The sequence below is a fragment of the Marmota flaviventris genome, chromosome 18, assembly GCF_047511675.1.
Source record: "Marmota flaviventris isolate mMarFla1 chromosome 18, mMarFla1.hap1, whole genome shotgun sequence".
NCBI lineage: Eukaryota > Metazoa > Chordata > Mammalia > Rodentia > Sciuridae > Marmota > Marmota flaviventris.
Genome location: NC_092515.1, coordinates 10,746,733 through 10,766,074, shown reverse-complemented (window position 1 = coordinate 10,766,074; position 19,342 = coordinate 10,746,733). Strand labels below are relative to the sequence as shown.

The following is a 19,342-nucleotide window of genomic DNA, read 5'->3' as shown; positions in this document are numbered from 1 at the left end:
GCGTCTGGGGACGGCCACCCTCCCCACCAGCTGCCAGGGATCACTGGCGGTCAAAGGCAGCCCATGGGGAAGGGGGGGAGGCCTTGGAACGCAGCCCTGGAGAAAGGATGTGAAACAGGGGAGGGAGTGGAGGGGCAGGCTTGGAGCCAGGAGGGGCTTGGGGATGCAAAGCCAGGAGGGACTGGGGGACAAGTGATGGGGTCGCACAGTGGGGGCTCCACAGCTTCGGTTTTGCAGTTTAGAGAGGCCGAGGAGGCAGATGTGGAGGTGCACACCCGAGATCTTACAGACTCCAGAGACTGGAGCAAGAGGATCACAAGTTCAAGGCCAGCCCCCGGCTATTTAGCAAGACCCTATCTCAAAATTTAAAAAAGACTGGGGATGCCGCTCAGCAGTTAAGCACCTCTGGGTTTAATCCCCAGTGCCAATACCTAAATAAATAGGCAGAAGAGTCATGTACCCCTAAGAGGAAAGAGATTAGGAACTGAAGTTTGGACCCCAGAGATCAATCACCCAGGGACACAGAGGACACTCCCAGGTGCACGGGGCGGGCAGCTGCGGGGCCAATGTCAGAAGAGGGCTGGGGGTGGCAGCGGGGTAGGAGCCAGGCACAGAGGGAGTGTCTGAGCTGGAGAAGTTTGCAGAGGGGGCAGGGCAGGTGGAGGAGGTGGGCTGGGGACACAGCAGGCACCTGGGATGAACCTGAACCGCACAGAATTTTTCCTGAGACTCCTGAGGGGAGAGGGCAGCAGGGAGGGGGTGAAGCTGTGCCCCGAGGGCAGGAGGGGGGCCACCGCGGGCTGAGGGTGCGCCCCACTCCTAGGTCAGGAGGTTTGGAGGGAGGGTGCTTAAAAGTGATGGGCCTTGGCCCTAAGGGACAAGTCCCGGCCAAACTAATAGCCCTCCGACTCCCACCAGCCAGCTAAGCACAAAAGGGAGAAAAGTGGGTGGGCACAGCGGTGGGGCGGGGCCAGGAGGGCGGGGCTTAACGTGCCCCGCCCCGCCCCAGCCTGATAAAAGCCCGCGGGTTGGGGACCTCCTACCCTAGCTGGTCTGGGACTGTCCTAGCCCAGGTTGGTCCCAGGAGGGAGACACAAGAGCTGGGTAGGGGTGGAGAACCACGGTGGGGAGGGAAGTGAGGCCACTAATGTCGCCACCCGCCTCCGCCTCCAGGTGCCCCTCGCTGCCATGAGGCCCTTCCTGGCGCTGTCGGTTCTGGTGGTGGTCCTGTCCGTGGTTCTGGAAGGTAAAAGTGGGCTAGGGGAATTGGGGGATTGGAGGTTTGGGACTAGGATGCTGGCCACAGCCTCGGGGTCCAGCATAGGGAGTCCTTGAAAGCTCTGGGACCCTTCTGTGCCCTGGTTCCCCTGCAGTCCTCTGGTCACCCACCCCTAGCACGCTAGGAGGGTCTCAAGGTTCTCTAAAGGTCTGTCCAGTGTGGCAAGGCTGCCCAGGGAGCCTCAGCGACGGGTGACTTATGGGCCCCTCTGGGACTGGCTATCCGGCATCTTCCCCCTTGCAAGGGACAGGAAGGTAAGGGCCACTCCAGTGCCCGCCCCCATTCTAACTCCAGGATCCCCAAGGATGACTTTCAGGGACCTCCATATCCATCCCTGGAACCCCATCCTAGGGATTCTGCCTAATCACTGACATGTTTTCACCTCTCCCTCGCTTGGGGGAGCAGGCCCAGCCCCAGCCCAGGCCGCCCCAGACGTCTCCAGCACCTTTGAGCAAATCCCGGGCAAGCTGAAGGAGTTTGGAAACACCCTGGAGGACAAGACCCGAGAAGCCATCAACCACATCAAAAACAGTGACTTTGCTACCAAGACGCGGTTAGGGCCCTTCCCAGGGGGCCGTAAAGGGACCTGTGGGAGAAGCCCTGAAGGGCAGTCCAAGAGTAGCAGATTGGGGACACTGAGGCCCTAAGAGGCTTACCATATCCCTGTGGTCACCCAGCTAGATCTCAGGTGCTAAGATTCACGGGAAGGTGTCCTGCCTCCCATCCTGGACACATTTTAGAGATGGGCCTGGGGGGTCACAAAGGACCCCAAGCAGGACAGTCCACAGGCTGGTGTAGACACCCTTCTTCCTGAGGGATCCCAGGAGAGGGGCGTGACAGCTGCCTGAGACCCCTCATCTCTAAAAGGGGTAGTTCTGAGGGAGTAAAAGAGAGGGCCCTGAGTGGCACCTGGCACGTGATCAAGGCTGATGCACTAATTAACCAACTTTTGTGCCCTTGGGCAAGTAGAGAATCCTCCATTTGTTAAGAGGTGTTTATTGAGCATCTGCTAAATGTAAGGAAGCCATCAACGTGGGGAAGTACACAGAGGTGACAAGTGGGGGAGACAGATGATAAACTGGTGAATCCCAACTAGTCTGCATGAGGTTAAGCACTGTGAAGACCCTAAAGAGGACAGGGTGACAACCAAGGAAGGGAGAGCAGCTCTTTGAAATTGGTGGCTAGGTCTTCTCCGAGGAGGTGACATATTCAATTGAGATCTGAATGATGAGGAAAACTCAGCTGAACCAAAATTTAGGAAGGATGTTCTCTGTGAAGGGAAAGTACAAAGGCCCTGGGGCAGGAAGACCTGTCAATAAATAAGGAGAGGACTTCCAAGCAAGGGGGACAGTTCAGGAAAGGCCAGAGGCTGGATGGAGGGACAGCTAGGGCAGGAGCAGACTTGGTGACAGTGTTGGGAGCAAGAGACGGCAGGCCTGGAGCCAGGCCAGGTAAAGTGCTGTGACTTCCAAGGGCTCTGGTCTACCTGGGGAAACCGAGGCACAAACAAGTTGACTCCCCCAGCCCAGGTGTCTTCCTAATGCCTCAGACAATGGAGATGGGGACTCAGGAAGGGGAAGATCAGGGAGTCATGGATAGAGTGGAACTGGGACCTCCTGGGGGGACTCCCGCAGTGACTCCTTCCCCCATTTCCCCCTCAGGACCTGGTTTTCTGAGACATTCACCAAAGTGAAGGAGAAGCTCAAAGACACCTTCTCCTGAACTCCTCAGGATGGAGCCTAGGCCAAGAGGGCGTCCATGAAGCCCCAGGCCATCATCCCACCTAATAAAAATCCTACAAGAATTCTCCCTGAGTGCGTCTTCACTGTGGGTCCTGAGGGGCTGCAGGACAGGGTCAGGTGGCGCCCTAAGGACTGCTGGAGGGGACTCCAAAGTATGGAGGTGCCTCGACTTGGCCTGTGCTCAGGAGGTTTTAGCTTTATGATCCCCATAAATTAGATTTATGAACTGTTGCTCCCAAAAAGGACACTGAGGCCCAGAGATGTGAAGTCCTTGGTCAAAGATCACATAGGCGGGCAGCAGAAGGCGGAGTGGAGCCTCACCCTCCACTTTCCCTGGGCTCCTTTCCTGGTTTGGGCTGCTCAGGACAAGAGGCTGGGTTTGATTTATCACGGGGCATAGTAGCTGCTCATTAAACTTCAAATGCAGAGAAAAGGGAGACGCAGAGGAAGGCAGGGGTGGGACGTGCTGAGAGCCACAGCCAGTCGGAATGACGCATGGCATTTTTGCCAGAATGGAGTGGTTGAGAGGTGACTGCCAGCGAGCCATTGAGATGATGATGGTTATGTTAAGCTGTGTATTCAATTGTATATTAGACCCCTGCGGTCTGCCTCAAGCCGAGCCCTACTTTGGAGTTCTCCCGGGGATTCCTGGAGAGTTCCCGTTGGTTGGGGAAGTGCCAGAGGGGGGATTTCCAGTTAGTGGTGTTTGCTGGAAGGGCCTCATGGGTGTGGGTGATGTTGTGGGGGGGAGTTCGGGCAATAAAGGAGTTCCTGTTTTGAACCTACAAGTGCCTCGTGCTGGCTCCATTATTCAGCCTGCAGGTCTCCATGTCCCCTCCTCCAGGAAGCCCTGCCTGACCCTAGGCTGGATCAGCGCCTTGCTCCCAGCCCTGCCCACTCTGGGTCATCACTGCCTGGGGACCAGACTGTGAGCCCCAGAGGGCAGAGGCAGGACTGTTGTCCCCACAGTGTCTCCAGGCATTGCCCAGCATGGAGCCAGTCCCGGTATGGGGGCTCATGGGGGCTCAGAATATTAGGTAAAATAATGAAGCTGAACTTGGATAGAAGTCTGTCTTTTCCCCGTGTTTTTTATCGGCGTATCAGCGTTATACATAACGGTGAGATTTCCTGTTGTTTTCTTTTACCGGGGTTGAACCCAGGGGCACTCTAGCACTGAGCTACACCCCAGAGCCTTTTCTTTCATTTTTCCTCTTGACACAGGGTCTCTCTAAGTTACCCAGGCTGGCCTTGAACTTGATCCTCCTGCACCAGCTTCCTGAGTTGCTGGGATTGCACCACACCAGGCTAAAAGTCCATCTTTTTTTTTTTTTTTTAATTTTTATTAGTTATCGATGGACTTTTATTTTATTCATTCATTTTATGTGGTGCTGAGAATCGAACCCAGTGCCTCACACATGCCAGGCCAGAAATCTACCCCTGAGCCCCAGCCCTAACACGTTGAATTCCTACAAACCCCTGTCACATAGAGGCTGCCACGGCTCCACTTACTTTCATTCATCTTATGGTGCTGGGGATGGAACCCAGGATGGAACCCAGAGCCCGTGCCTGCTAGGCAGGCCTCTGTCACTGAGCCCCAGCCCCAGCCCTTCCCTCCGCTCCTCTGCCTCCGCTTCCCGCTTACTGATCTCTAATGTGTGATGTCTACTTCATCATTTGCCTGGTTACTCGCTGGCTCCAGTTAATAGGATGCCAAACCCATGCCACCTGTCTTTTCTTCTTTTTGAGGTCCCAGGGCCTTGTACATGCCAGGCCAGTGCTCTAGTGCCAGGCTACAGCACCCCCCCTTTTTTTTTTTTTTTGGTACTTGAGATTGAACTCAGGGGCACTCGACCACTGAGCCACACCCTCAGCCCTATTTTGTGTTTAATTTAGAGACAGGATCTCGCTGAGTTGCTTAGCAACTCAAAGTTGCTGACACTGGCTTTGAACTCACGATCCTCCTGTCTCAGCCTCTCAAGCCTCTGGGACTATGGGCATGTGCCACCGCACCTGGCATCCCCAGCCCTTTTTACTTTTCATTTTGAGACAGAGTTTTGCTAAATTGCTTTGGGTCTCACTGAGTTGCTGAGGTTGACCACCATCTTGTCATCTTCCTGCCTCAGCCTTTTGAGTCTCTAGGATTCCAGACGAGTGCCACCACCCCTGGCTCATGGAAACTGTCCTGCTCCTGCGGTGCCTCAGTTCCTAGAACAGTGCCTGACACACAGTAGGTGCTCAATAAACACTGTGGCCAGGTGGAATCGTCACTCAGTGGTACAGCTCTTGCCCAGGATGTGTGAGGTCCTGGGTTCCAGCCCCGGCACCTCCAACAAAACCAAATGACAACTCTCCAAAGCCACGGAGATCACCGGCTTTCCACTGAGGGCAGACGGGCAGACAGGCAGACGGGCAGACGCTCAGGTACAGGCATCATCCACTCCTGAATTCCGAGTTTGCGATTTCCCTTCTCTGTTTCTTACATCAGAGGCAGTGCACGTGTTCTTCAGGATCTTGACAGCATAGAGCCCTGGTCACACCAAGGAGACACCCAGAGTCCCAGGCCCATATGTGGAGTCCACACTTGCAGGGCAGCCAGGGCAGGGAAAGGGTTCCATGCTGGGCACCTGGCCCAGCCCCTGGAGCCGACAGGGATTCCTGGGGGAGGGGATGTGAAACCCTGCTGATTCAGAATTAGCCCAAGAGAATCAGGGCCAGGCGCAGGGGTGCACCCCTGTAACCCCAGCACTTGGGCCAGGGCTCAGGTGGGAGGATCACCCTGTATCAAAATAAGGTAAAAATAAATAAAAACAATTAAAAGGATGGGGGACATGGCTCCATGCTGAAATGCCCCTGAGTCCAATCCTCAGCACCAGAAGGAAAACAAAACAAAAACGAGTAGAGGCCCTGAATGAGGCTCCCGGTGAGACTGTTCAGCAGTTCCTTAAAAAGCTAAAGGACAGACCGGGCGGCCTGGTGGCACATACCTGCTGTCACAGCAGCTTGGGGGGCTGAGGCTGGAGGATCACCAACTTCAAAGCCAGCCTGGGCAACTCAGCCAGGCCCTGTCACAAAGCAGAAAGTAAATGGGGGGCAGGGGACTGGGGCTGGGGCTGGGACTGAGTGGTAGAACGCTCACCTAGCACAGGGGGCCCTGGGTTCGATCCTCAGCACCCATAAAAATAAACTAATAAAATGAAGACATTGTGTCCAACTGCAACTAAAAATAGATGTTTTTGTTGTTGTTGTTGTTGTTTGTTTTTAAAGTAAATGTGCTTGGGATGTAGCTCAGTGGACCAGGGGATGTCACCCAGCGCCCCTGGTTCAATCCCTAATACAGAGACAGAGAGAGAGAGAGAAAGAGAGAGAACGGTAGTTAGACAAAGAAGCCAGACACAGAAGCCATCATTCCTCTCCATTCCTGTGAAACATCTGGACAGGTGAATGGCTGGGGCGGAAGGTAGGTAGAGCCGGGTCGGGGAGAAAGTATGGGGGACCACCGCGAGGCTTACAAGTCTCCTTTTGGGATGATGAAAGAATGTTCTGGAATTGGTGGTAATGGTTGTGCAAATTGTACTAAAACCTTATTTATTCATTGGTCTGCCTGGGCAGTGCTGGGGAGGGACCCAGGGCACAGGCCTGCTGGGCAACCGCGGTGCCCTGGGCTCCATCTGTGACTGCTGTTTACCGGTGAGGGGTCCTTGCTTCCCCAATGCTGAAGGATAACACCAGAGAAGCAGGCCGAGGCGAGAGGAGAGTGGACCGTGGAGGCTTCATTAAAGGACAGCGGAAAAGGCTTCTCCCCAGGAAGAAGGGGACCCGAAAGGTGGAATCCGTGGAAGGGCGGGCAAGGTCTGCCCTTTTTATGGCTGAGGTCGTCTCTTAGTGTCCCACACTCCTGTCCTTGGTCTCCCTCTGTCCTGCTGTCATAGAACGCAGGCGGGAAGGCCAGAAGGTGGGAGAAGGGGGACTGAGGGGCAGGGAGGAGTGATCAGGCAGGAAGGGCCTGGGGGTTCTGATTAGCACCTCACTATTTGCTGGGAGCTGCTTCATTAACAGTTCCTTAGGTCAGGCTGGGGCCTTGGGGACATTAGCATTTCAATTTCCCCAGGTGTGGTTCTGGTTGCCTGGACTCTATTCTCCTAATGGCCTCCAATTTCTTCATCTCACTCACCTTAGACCCGATTTCCCTAACTACACTAACTACCTGTCTTCAAATCTGGCTTCACATCTTTTTTTTTTTTTTTTTTTTTTTTTTTTTGTCTTTTTTTTTTTTTAATATTTATTTTTTTAGTTTTCGGAGGACACAACATCTTTGTTTGTATGTGGTGCTGAGGATCGAACCCGGGCTGCACGCATGCCAGGCGAGCGCGCTACCGCTTGAGCCACATCTCCAGCCCGGCTTCACATCTTTGACCCTTCAGGTTTCCTTTAGAGACGGGCCTCCCTGGGTCCCCAGGCTGGCTTTGCACGGACCCTCTGCCTGCTCGGCCTCCCCTCCCCGCTGAGCCTCAGCCCAGCCCCTTAAAGGGTGAAGTTGATGGAGTGGGAATGACGTCTCAGTTTCCATCAGGAACGAGTGGATGAGTGGATGGCGACTTCCCAGAGAGAAGGCAGAGATGGGACATCTCATACCCCTTTCTACCCAGATTCCCTCCCCAGACAGCGCAGGCAGCAGGGTGAAGGGTCTGAGAGGCCCGAAGATGAGCCAGAGGGTGCCTAGGGATTGGGGGAGGGGAGGGGTCTTGACTGGGGCGAGGACCTTGTGGTCAAGGGGAGAGAAGAGTGACTGGGGGCGACGTGGCCAGGCCTGGTGTCGTGGAGAGCACAGTCGCAGGTCCAGAGATGCTGTCTGCCCCCAGACGTGTCCCGTGTCCCAGGCCTCAGGGTCCCTGGCCACCCATCCTAGTCCCCCGTGCTGTGCTGAGGGCTCTGCTCGCCTCCCCCTCCCCAGCCCCCACAGGTGTTTTTCAGTTGCCTCTGAAGTCCACAGTGAATGACCTTCGGCCTGACCCCGTCACTAAGATGAGCAAACATTGCAGGCAGCAAACAACAAACAGCCCACAGCCCTCCCTGCACACCAGCCTTGGAGCTGGGGCAGGGGACAGAGACTCCCCCACACTCTCTGTCTCCAGGTGGCAGGGGCGGAGGAAGTCCCTGCTTAGCCGGATGATGGAGAGCCAGGCCCCGTGCAGATGGACACCCACACCCGCAGCCTCGGTTTCCTCATCTGTAAAAAGGGGATTCCGGGCCTGTGATCTCAGTGGCTCAGGAGGTTGAGGAGGAGGATCTTGATTTCCAGGCCAGCCTCAGCCACTTAGCAAGATGCTGTCTCAAAATAAAAACTAAAAGGGGCTTGATGTGGCTCAGCCTGGAAGCACCCCTGGGCTCAATCCCCAGTACTAGCCCTCAAAAAGGGGGGGATATCAAGAATGCCACCTCCTGGCTGGAGATGTGGCTCAAGCGGTAGCGCGCTCGCCTGGCATGCGTGCGGCCCGGGTTCGATCCTCAGCACCACATACAAAGATGTTGTGTCCGCCGAGAACTAAAAAAGAAATAAATATTAAAATCTCTCTCTTAAAAAAAAAAAAAAAGAATGCCACCTCCTAGGGCCCTGGTGACCTCTGCCCCTGTGACCACGCTCTGCCTGTTGCACAGCAAGTGCTAAGGACACATATTCTAAATAGAGAGCAGCAGATGATGACCAAGCACCTCCCCTGGGCACTCCATGTGCTCGATCTCCTGATTTCTTTTATGCTCCTGCTCCCGGGTGAGCCTGTGAGGTCACAGCCTTTGACTCCCAGGCAAGGACGGTGGGGACAGGAGAACAGGCCCAGAGAGGTCAGGTGACCTGTATCAGGTCACACTGCTGGGAAGAAATGGGAGTTAGCTCTGAACACCCAAAAAGGCACAGTGGGTTTATTTTTATTTGGGTTTTTGTTTCTCTGTTGGGTCACAATCCACATGACACACATTTTCCTACTTTAGCCATTTTTCGGTGTATATAGTGTACCGAGTACATTCAGGTGGTTGCACAACCATCCGTACTATTTCCAGAACTTCCTCATCATCCCAAACAGCAACTCTGGGTAGTCTTATCTTTTTTTTTTTTTTTTAATGTATTTTTAAATGTATAAAAATGGGTAAAATGTATTTTAAAAAAATCAGACTTTTTTATACCTTTATTTTATTTATTTTTATATGGTGCTGAGGATCGAACCCAGTGCCTCACACGTGCCAGGCAAGTGCTCTACCACTGAGCCCCAGCCCCAGGCCCTTGGTAGTCTTCTCTTGTTGGTTATTGTTAGCAATAACCTCCAGGGACTGTGGGTTCAGCACCTACCACGGGGAGGTCCAAATTCTCCCGGAGGCTCCAGGTCAGGACCATCCTGTACAGTTGTTCAGGTTACAACCAAGGTTAGCTTCTCAGAATTGCCACTTACAAACAGAGCATGCCTGTCATCCCAGCAACCTGTGAGACTGAGGTGGGCAGATCCCAAGTTCAAGGCCAGCCTGGGCAACTTAGTAATACTGAGCCTGGTTGAAAATAAAAAGGGCTGGGGATGGAGTTCCATCGTAAGGTGGCCTGAGTTCAATCCCCAGAATGAATTTTTTTTTTTTTTTTTTTTTACTTATTCATTATGCTGGGCAGAGTGGCACAGGCCTGTAGTCCCAGCTACTCAGGAGGCTGAGGCACAAGGGTCACTCAAGTCCAGGAGTTTAAGGTCAACCTGAGCAACATAGTGAGACCCCATCTTTAAAAAAAAAAAAAATCCGTCTTAAAAAAAATAAAAGAAATCATTGTTGAACTGAAATTCACATGCAACTGGGTGTCTGGTACTTGATCTGCAACCCTAGACCAAGGCATCCCATGATCCCTGGCCAAACCATGAGCCCTGGGGTGTGGCTGGGTGCTCTCTCCCCACCTCACGGCAGGTCTGTGCCTGCTGCGGCCCTCCAGGCCTGCTGGTCAGCAGCTGGACCTTCCTGCATGGGCCCTGCTCAGCCTTTGCAGGGACCTGGGGGGCAGGTGCTCATCACCCTCCCATTTTACACAAGGAAACACTGAGACCCAGAGAAGGGAACATCTCTGCCTGGTTGTGCAGTGAGGGAGACAGGCTTGGAGGCCCAGGGCTGTCAGCAGAGCCAGCCAAGAAGAAAGAGCTAGAATGTTCAGGATTCAAGGGATGGTAGGAGGTGAATGGGGAAGAAACACAGGTTGGGGACCTGGGACTGTACCACTGTCCAGCCATCCAGCTCTGGCCCTGGTGAGGCCCTGTAGCTCTCAGAGACAAAGTAAATAATCACAGCCACCGTCCATGAGCACCCACACTGCTGGTCTCTCCCTTAAGGGGGGTGGGAGGAGAGAGGCCAGCGTGGGCGGGCATGGCCTCTGATTGTCACTGTCACCTGGGCCGTTCTCTCTGAAGTCCCTGCCACGGCCTGTGGGGAGGTGGCTGTGGGAGGGCTCTGCTGATGCAGCCAGCCCCTCCCCAGATCTGGAGAGCTGAGCACAGAGGGGCTGAGAGACGGAACCCCCAGAAATGCCGCTCCTGGGAGACAGGGCCCGGGCCCTGCCCTCCCTCTGCTTCTGCCTGCTGGTCCTGGCCTGGGTTGCGGGTGAGGAGCAGGGTCTCATGTGGGCTAGTAGACATGGGTGCGGCCCTTGGTGCCTGATGCTGTGTGTCAGTGCACGTGTGTGACTGGGGTTATACGTGTCAGGGGCTGGTGTGAAGTGTAAACGTGGGGTTGGTACAAATCACAGTGGTCATTTGCGTGTGACAAGCAGATGTGTGTGCAGTTGTGGCAAATGTGCATGCCAGAGAATGTGCTTGTGTGTATTGGGTATATGTGTGTGAAAGATTAAGCTGGGCACGATGGTGTATGTCTGGAATCTCAGTAGCCAGGGAGGCTGAGGCAGGAGGATTAAAGTTTGAAGCCATCCTCAGCAACTCAGTGAAGCCCTAAGCAACTCAATGAGACTGTGTCTCAAAATTAAAAATAAAAAGGGCTGGGGATGTGGCTCAGTGGTTAAGTGCCTCTTGGTTCACTCCCCAGGATCAAAAAAAAAAAGAAAAAGAAACAGGAAATTGGAGTGCGAGGCCATGTGTGAGGGTTTCTGTGAGCGTGCGGGTGTTGGGCGTGTTTTGCACATGGATTTCTTTCACATGGATACAGTGCCTCTGTGTGTCCAAGGCACTGTCCTTTGTGCACTGTGTTAGCTCCGGTTGCCTCCAGAGGCAGGTGTATGAGTCCCCCATTCTACAGAAGGGAAAACTGAGTCTTAGAGCAGTTATGTCGTGGGCAGAAGCCATGCAGGTCACGTGGTGCCTCTGGACAAGTGTGTGTGGTGGGCCTGTGTCACAGGTGGGCTTGTGGGTGGGGTGTGCACATGTGTGTGGGTGCTGCACCCACAGGTGTGTGCAAAGAAGCAAACTGTGACCCATGGTGGGACATCTGGCCATGAGGAGGGGCTGACAGCATGGCCATGCCAACAGCCATCCTGTGCGTGTTCTCCCCCCGCTGTGTGCTGTGGTGGTGGCTCGGACCCTGTGCAGGGGCCGAGGGGAACGCGGGGGCTGGGGCTGTCCCAGACAGCAGATCAGGTGGCTAGAGGAGGCCTGGCGAGGTGGAGACAGACAGAGGGGGAAGACCACATGGGGCGAGGGACAGCTCTGGGGTACAGGGAGAGGGGAGGACCAACGGTGGAAGGGGACAAGAGGTCAGAGGGCCTAGGAGGGAGCAGGAGGCAGCCCAGGCCCCCGGAGTGGCAGGGGGTGAGCTCGGGGAGAGACGGAGGAGTGGGGTTCTGGGGTCCCAGCAACTCCAGCTGCTCTCTGGTCCCCCCCAGCATGTGTGCCCACGGGGACCCCGAGCCTTGAGCCAGGCCCCGAGAAGAGCCGCTGGAGCCTGGTGCCGGGCAGGCTGAAGGAGCTGGTGGAGCCGCTGGTGACCAGGACCAGAGAGAGGTGGCAGTGGTTCTGGTGAGCCTGCGCCGGCATCAGGCTGGGGGGAGAGCAGGCTGGGCCCCGGGGCTGAGGGAGGAGGCTGGGGCCTAACCCTGGACTCTCGGTCTACGGGGAGCAGAGGGGCTACCATGGGGGCTGAGGGCAGTGGAAGGTGAGAGGGCAGAGCGGGGACCCTGGGTCAGAGGGAGGGGAGGCAAGGGCAGGGCCTTCGGAGGGGCTTGGGGTCTCAACTGTGGTGTCCCCTTCCTGCAGGCGCCCTGGGGCCCTCCAGGGTTTCATGCAGACCTACTATGATGACCACCTGAAAGACCTGGGTCCCCGCACCCAGGCCTGGCTCCTCAGCTCCAAGGACAGCCTCCTGAACAAAGCCCAGAGCCTGTGTCCCCAGCTGCTCTGCAGGGAACAGACCCAGGATTAGCCTGCCCACACCTCCCCCAGCCCCAATAAAGACCTCCTTATCTGTGTCCCTGTCCAGTCCCCTCCTTTGTGAAGCTGGAGATAACCCTCCCCACCCGTGCCCAGGAATTATGAGTGGAAGAGGCCACATTTGGCAGGGGGAGACCCTGGGGGTGGGGGTGCTGGGCGAAGGGGCTGGGGGCGAACCGGGTTGGGGGACTTCAAGGCGCCTGCGTTTCTGGGGAGCGGGGAGGGTGAGCAGGTCCCCAAGGTGGGCCCTCAGAGCTCTGCCCTTGTTTCCCAGCAGACTCAGGCCCTAGGCCCCATTCCTGGTGGGTGCTCGGGACGCCCAGCCCCTCCGCAGCTCCCACCGCCCCCTCTGTCAGAGGGGAATTATCAGTTGGGGTTATCTGAGGTTTGACCTGGCAGCGGACAGACGTCACTGTCCTTCTTGCTCTTCCTGCCCCCCGCCCCGCCTCGGGGTGGCTCTGTTGGCCAGGACTTTGGCCCAGGCTGAGGAGGTGGCAGCCGTGGAGGGAGGTGGGCCTCCAGGGGTATAAAGCCTGGGTGCCTGTCGGGAGCTGATGAGGACAGAAGGCAGAGCCAGAGCCGGGTAAGAGAGGGCCTGTGGGGGCGGGTGGGGAGGGGAGGGGGCAACATGGTTAAATTGGAAATTGCTAGAGTGGCCATGATGCTCAGGATGGCACCACGGAATGCGGAATCCCCGTGTGTCTCCCCGCTGAGCCTCCTGGATCGATCTGGACCTGTCTTCTACTGTAGTTTCTTCAAAGTGAGAGGGTGACTTTGTGCAGTTAGTAGTTAGCCCAGAGCTCCTTCCAGTGTGGATTGGGACAAGGATTAGGGAGCCCCGTGGAGAGACATGTCCTCTGTGCCCTGCTGGGCGGGAGTTTTCTTGGGCTCCCAGCTGGACCTCAAGGAGGCTTCTCCAGGGAGTGAGTGGACTTGCCTGGAGTTGACAGGACAGGACTGGGGTGCACTGTGGCAGAGGCTTGCCCACATGCACAGGGCCTGGGCTCCATCCCCAGCTCCACACACACAAATCCCACCAGGCGGAACTGTTAAAATCAGGGCAGTTAGAACAGAGGTCCAAAATAGACCCCTTGTCCTGTCAATGTGACCTCGAGTCAAGCAGGAGGAACCAGGAGCACAATTCCAGACCCCTGCCTCAGAGGGGGTGGGCCCCAGTGACCAGCCCAGTGACCCTGCTGCTCGACACCCCTCAGTCTTCCAGGTCCCTCGACGCCATGGGCACGCGATTCCTCCTGGCTCTGTGCCTGGTCCTCCTGGTGCTGAGCTGTGGTGAGTGGCCTGCAAGGGGCATCTCCGAGGAGGGGGAGCTGGGAGCATCTTCTCACCCAACCTGGGCCGCCTCCTCTCCTTTGCCGGTTGTTTCAGCCCCCCCAAGCCTTGCCCTCTCCGCCCCTGCAGAGATCCAGGGGCTCCCGCAAGATGAGCCTGCCAGCCCGCCTCTGCTGGCCCAGGTGAAGGAGTCGCTCTCCAGCTACTGGGGCACTGCCAAGGCAGCTGCCCAGGGCCTGTACGAGAAGACATACCTGAACGACATGGACGAGAAAATCAGGTGTCGTCTCCCCTGGGAGAGAAAGAGCTGGCCCCTGATATCAACCACGGCCAAAACCTGGGAGTCCAGGCCCAGCCTCCTCCCTCAGACCCGGGGGTCCAGGCCCAGCCTCTTCCCTCAGACCCAGGGTCCAGGCCCAGCCTCCTCCCTCAGACCCAGGGTCCAGGCCCAGCCTCCTCCCTCAGACCCAGGGGTCCAGGCCCAGCCTCCTCCCTCAGACCTGGGGGTCCAGCCCAGCCCTCCTCCCTCAGACCCAGGGTCCAGCCCAGTCCTCCTCCCTCAGACCCAGTGTCCAGGCCCAGCCTCCTCCCTCAGACCTGGGGGTCCAGGTCCAGCCCTCCTCCCTCAAACCCGGGGGTCCAGGTCCAGCCCTGCTCCCTCAGACCCAGTGTCCAGGCCCAGCCCTCCTGTCTCTGACCCTCAGCCCTTTCTCCCCAGGGACTTGTACAGCAAGGGCTCGGCCGCCATGAGCACCTACGCGGGCATCTTCACTGACCAGCTCCTCACTCTGCTGAAGGGAGAGTAGTGTCAACCCGGGGTGTGGGTGGGGAGCCCAGGCTCCAGCATCCCCTGGTTCTCCTGACCTTCCTGGGAATCGGACGGGGCTCCCGCCACGCCAGCTGCTCTCAGCCCTCCCCTCCTCTGGCCTGAACTCTCACCAGTGAGTGAAAGAATAAATAATAAATATTTATTCTCTTTGATGTGGTGGCTTTTCTGGGGCTCAGGGACCAACATAGAGACACTGACTGAGTCCAAACAACATTTAGTCAGCAGGTATTGTCTGTGTGTGGCCATATCTGGAACCTGGTCCTGGGAATGAAGAGGAAAATAAAAACAAGAAGTGATCATAACAATGAGTCACTGCTCTTGACTAAGGTCTGATGTTCCCGTGTGTAAAATGACAAATCATGGATGAAGATAACCTGCAGTGACCTCTGACAGCACACAACCCCTGTGTTGACACTTTACTTTTTGTTTTCTTCACTTTTTTTTTTTTTTGGTGGGGGTGTAAGGACTGAGCCCAGGGCCTCAGGCATGCCAGGCAGACGCTCCAGCATCGAGCTCCACCAGGCCCCTGAGATGACAGTTTAGCCATCTCAGGGAGTATCCGAGGCAGGAAGGTGGGCACCCACGAGTCCCTGCTAAGCTTATGAAGTTAGTTTCACAGTTTGGAGGGGACACAGGAAGTCAGACCTCTGAAGCCCGGATGCTTTGACAATCCAGCGCATTTACCTCACCTGATTTTCACCTCACCTGATTTCCTGGAGATTGGCACCAAGCCCTGAGGGCATAGAGGGAAATACAGATAGTCCTGCCCTCAAGGGGCTTCTCAAAAAGCCACCAAGGGTGCCCACCTGTAATCCCAGCAGAGTGGTAGGCTGAGGCAGGAGGATCAAGAGTTCTAAGCCAGCCTCAGCAATTTAGGGAGGCCCTTAGTAGTTTAGCGAGATCCTGTCTCTAAATAAAATACAAAAAAGGGCTAGGGATGTGGCTCAGTGGCTAAGCATCCCTGAGGTCAACCCCTGGTACCAAAAAAAGCCACTGATGGAGGCTGTAGCTCAGTGGTGGAATGCTTGCCTAACACATTTGAGGCCCTGGATTTGATCCCCAGCACATTTAAAAAATAAAAATAAATAAGCCACGGATCAGGGACTGTTGCAGCTGCAGGCAGTTTGAGAGATTCTGGTTTTATAGTATGTTCTGTGGGCTGTTCTCTCCTTGTTAGTAATAACACTTCCTAAGCTCCTCAGAGCCAGGAGCTCCACTCCACCCTGAGGCTACAGCTAGACCCCTGCCTCAGGGAGCAAGAAGACAGGTGGAGATCATTTCAGACAGCAGCATGGACCCCGAGGAAGACTGAGTGGAAGAGACCCCCAGACCTTGGATGTGCTGCTCTAAGCAGGCAGAAGTAGGGCCCAGGCTCTATTGAAGACAGGACGACCAGGCTGGAGCTAGTCAAGGGGACACAGTGCAATGCATTCTGGGTAGGACTGTTGTTGCTGGAAAGTGGGGGAGAGGATCGGGTGCTGATTGGGCCCCCCGGGTCCAGGTGGGGTGGTTAGAGGATGGGAGGGAGCATCTAGCAGCAGGAAATTGCAGGCAAAAAGCACAGGATGAAGGACAAGGGTGGGGCTCCATGGGCTGAGGGAGGCCGGTGCTGGGCCCAAGGGTGGACGATGGGGCGCTGAGGGAGCAGAGGATGCTCCCATAAGTCTCAGGGGTGGGGCTGTGGGTTTCTGGGGATCCATGGCCTGGATTTCTCCTAATCTGCTTGGCATTACCCTCCAGCCAGTCTTTCAACGATCTTGGGGCAGTTTTCCCAGGTTCTGAGGCTGGGCAGCTATGAGCCCAGTAGAAAACAGAGGCCTTGGGAGGGGCTGTGGGCAATGTCCCCAAGTCTGGGAAGAACTGAGGCTGCCAAGACCAGGGGGTGGTGGGGAGGGGGAAACCCTGGGGGGGGGAAACAATCCCTGCTCTGTCCACTTGTTTCCCACAGACTCGAGCCAAACCAAACCACTGTCCAAGCCAGTTTTGCTTCCAACCAATCCGGATGCCATTCCCAGACTCCTCCTGCCTTTCTCAGACCCCGACTCCCTTCAGGACCCCAGAAGACCAGGGCCCCAGAGTCCTCCTCCCCAAGAACTCAGCACATTGAAGGATAGACTCCTCCTTCCTCAGACTTAGAAGTCTGGACCCTGAATCCCTTCTCCTTAGAGCCTAGAAGTTCAGGTCCCCAGCCCCCTTCTCCCTTGAAACCTGAAATCATAAACTCTGGCCAGTGTTGGGCTCCCCCTAGTGGAGGGCAGAGACGGCCCATTCTGAGAACACTTAACTGAATGGGATTTATTTGATTACTCAACAGAACAGGGAGCTGGGCTCCCAAGGGCTCTGGCTCTGAAGGGCCCTCATGCTCTATCGGATCAGGACCTGCAGTGTATGAGACTTGGAGGACATATTGTGGCATTTTGTAACTAGAGCTGGGAGCTACCTCCTTAATCCTTTTGAAATTATTATGAGTATTATTACTATCATTATTTTTTTGGTGCCAGGATTGAATTCAGAGGTGCTTAACTACTGAGCTACATCCCTAGTCTTCTTTTTTATTAAGACAGGGTCTCACTAGGTTGCTTACAGCCTCCCTAAATTGCTGAGGCTGGCTTTGAACTTGCAATCCTCCTGCCTCAGATTCCTGATTATAGGCATAAGCCAGCACACCCAGCACTTTTTGAAATTTTGAGAGAGGGTCTCTCTACATTGCTGAGGTTGGCCTCAAACTTGTGATACTCCTGCCTCCACCTTCTGCTTCGCTAGGATTACAAGCATGGGCCACCACACCCACTGAAGCAAGGAGCTACAGGTTTCATTCTCTTCCTTGCATAGGTCCTCAAATCACCTTGTGCGTTCAGAGAGCCTCGTCCAATCATCCCCAAGGCAGTGCTGGAGTTTCAGGAGCGGCCACCAGGGTCCTGGATCTGCCTGCTCAATGAGGGGGACACACCCATTCCTGGCAGTGATTACAAAAAGTGAACAGGGGTGGGGAAGCTGAGGGGACCAGAGAGGCTGGGGAGAGGGTGCCTGGCCCTGTAGAGTAGAGAAGCTTCTATTATGACCTCTAGTTTAAACTAGTTATGGTGGTGCATATTTGTAATCCCAGCAATTCAGTAGGCTGAGGCAGGAGGATCTTAAGTTGAAGGCCAGCCTCAGCAGCTTACACAGGCCCCATCTCAAAAACAACAAAAGCACCTAGTTTATAGGGGGTAAGATACCGAGGCTCAAATACATGTCACTTTTCTGGGATCATTTAGTCGGTTGGTAGCACGGTGGATGCAGGTGAGAGGTCCCCCCAACGCACTGGTGGAGGTTCAACAGTCTGAGAGGTCTACGTCCTCCCTAGGCCTCCATGACGCCCTTTCTGAGGTCACCCTCAGCACGTGCCCGCCTTGGCGCTGTAGGAAGACACACGGTTAATGAAACATGATGGCGTTCTCAAAGCCCACGAAGCTGAGTTCAGGATGGCGAGGTCTGCCAGACAGCGAAGGCCACTAGGGGAACGAACATGCGCACTAAAAGTACGGTTGCCCAAAGCCCAGGGAGGGGCTGACAGGGTCCCATTCCGAGGTTTTTGTGGCCGTAAGAATCCTGAAATAGGAACTCTGAACGCACGGAGAGACTATAATCTCTGGGGACTTGAAGGGGGAAAGGTGTCAGGAGGCGAGAACACCCATGGAAGGGCCTTCTCCTTTGAGTCCCACTACGGTGGCCAGAGAGGTTCCTTTAAAGCAGGAGGGGCGTGGTTCGGGCGGGATGTTTTGAAATGTTACGGTGGCCGGAAAAGTTCAAGAACCTTGGAATGAAAAACAGAAACGCGGACCGAAGCGGGCAGGAGGGCGTGGAAAGCTTATACAAATCGAAAAGGCGGGTTAACTCGAGAGACAGAATGAACAGAATTTGTGGAAAGTGAACACGTTGTTCCAAAAGTCCTGGAACTTCGGTGCATTCAGTGTTTATTCCAGGTGAAAACAAACAAGCTGCAGGGCAGAGTGGGGAGAGGCGAAGTACGGTGGCTAATTTGGTACTTTCATAGCCGGAAATGGAACTTTGGGAAGGCGTGGCTGCGGCGCTCTTGGCGGATACGGTGGCCCATTGGGTCGGGCAAATTGTGAAATCTCGCGCGATTAAGCTGGTGCCGTCGGGGACGGGGCGGGGCTGGCGGCGGGGGCGGGGACCCGGAGCGGGAAGATGGCGGCGGCGCAGGAGGCGGACGGGGCCGGCAGCGCCGTAGTGGCGGCCGGGGGAGGCGGCTCCGGTCAGGTACGGAGGCCGAGAGGGGCCTGAGGGGGCTCTTCCCCAGCCGGGGGGCCTCCCACGGGGCGTGTCCTGCCTCTCTTCGCAGAATCTGGTGCATTGGGGGCTCCTTGGCTAGAGGGACCTTGAATATCGGGCCCAGGCGGGGCCGGGCCGCCCGGGAGGCCGGACAGTGGCGGGAACGGGGCCCTGTTGCGCGCCCGGTCCCCTGCACGCTCGTGCCGGACTCCCACTAGACTCTTCATTCCGCCCGGGGAGATCGTGGCGCGGTGGGGCGCAGGCTTGTTCCCAGGAGCCCTAGGTTCTTGACTCTGCGATTCCAGGCTCCAAGACCATTCCTAGAGTGGTCTGACGTCCTGGGTCTCGCCCGCAGTGCCTGACATGTGGGCAGTGGGTAATTGGAAGTTTTCTAGCTCTGGGGAAATCAGGTGATTATTGTGGGTAAGGGCACAGGCTGTGGAAGCCAGTAGACCCATTTTACAGAAGGAATCCGAGAAACAGCGAGACTAAGGCGCTTGGAGAAGGTCACCCAGGTTAAGTTTGGCATCCATTC

At 55.8% G+C, this 19,342-nt stretch overlaps 4 protein-coding genes across 4 annotated transcripts in view; all 4 read left to right on the top strand.

The window, feature by feature from the left end:
* The first annotated feature begins 1,060 nt into the window (after positions 1-1,060).
* Apoc1 (apolipoprotein C1) lies at positions 1,061-3,055 on the top strand. The gene is made up of 4 exons (XM_027945730.2): positions 1,061-1,073; positions 1,174-1,246; positions 1,685-1,832; positions 2,941-3,055. Exons 2-4 carry the CDS (start codon positions 1,189-1,191, stop codon positions 2,999-3,001), a joined length of 267 nt encoding a protein of 88 aa, XP_027801531.1. The 5' UTR covers positions 1,061-1,073; positions 1,174-1,188; the 3' UTR covers positions 3,002-3,055.
* A 7,418-nt stretch (positions 3,056-10,473) lies between these two features.
* Positions 10,474-12,451, top strand: Apoc4 (apolipoprotein C4). Its single transcript, XM_027945964.2, has 3 exons — positions 10,474-10,638; positions 11,870-12,002; positions 12,240-12,451. Exons 1-3 carry the CDS (start codon positions 10,563-10,565, stop codon positions 12,403-12,405), a joined length of 375 nt encoding a protein of 124 aa, XP_027801765.1. The 5' UTR covers positions 10,474-10,562; the 3' UTR covers positions 12,406-12,451.
* Positions 12,452-13,050: 599 nt separating this feature from the next.
* On the top strand, positions 13,051-14,830 carry Apoc2 (apolipoprotein C2). The gene is made up of 4 exons (XM_027945968.2): positions 13,051-13,703; positions 13,833-13,983; positions 14,422-14,644; positions 14,751-14,830. The coding sequence occupies exons 1-3, from the start codon at positions 13,649-13,651 to the stop codon at positions 14,507-14,509; spliced, it is 294 nt and encodes a 97-aa protein (XP_027801769.1). The 5' UTR covers positions 13,051-13,648; the 3' UTR covers positions 14,510-14,644; positions 14,751-14,830.
* A 3,874-nt stretch (positions 14,831-18,704) lies between these two features.
* Positions 18,705-19,342, top strand: part of Clptm1 (CLPTM1 regulator of GABA type A receptor forward trafficking) — a 28,373-nt gene continuing 27,735 nt past the window's right edge. Inside the window, exon 1 of the mRNA XM_027945796.2 lies at positions 18,705-18,795. Coding sequence (XP_027801597.1) covers positions 18,724-18,795 — 72 coding nt within the window. The 5' untranslated portion in view covers positions 18,705-18,723. The remainder of the gene's footprint in view (positions 18,796-19,342) is intronic.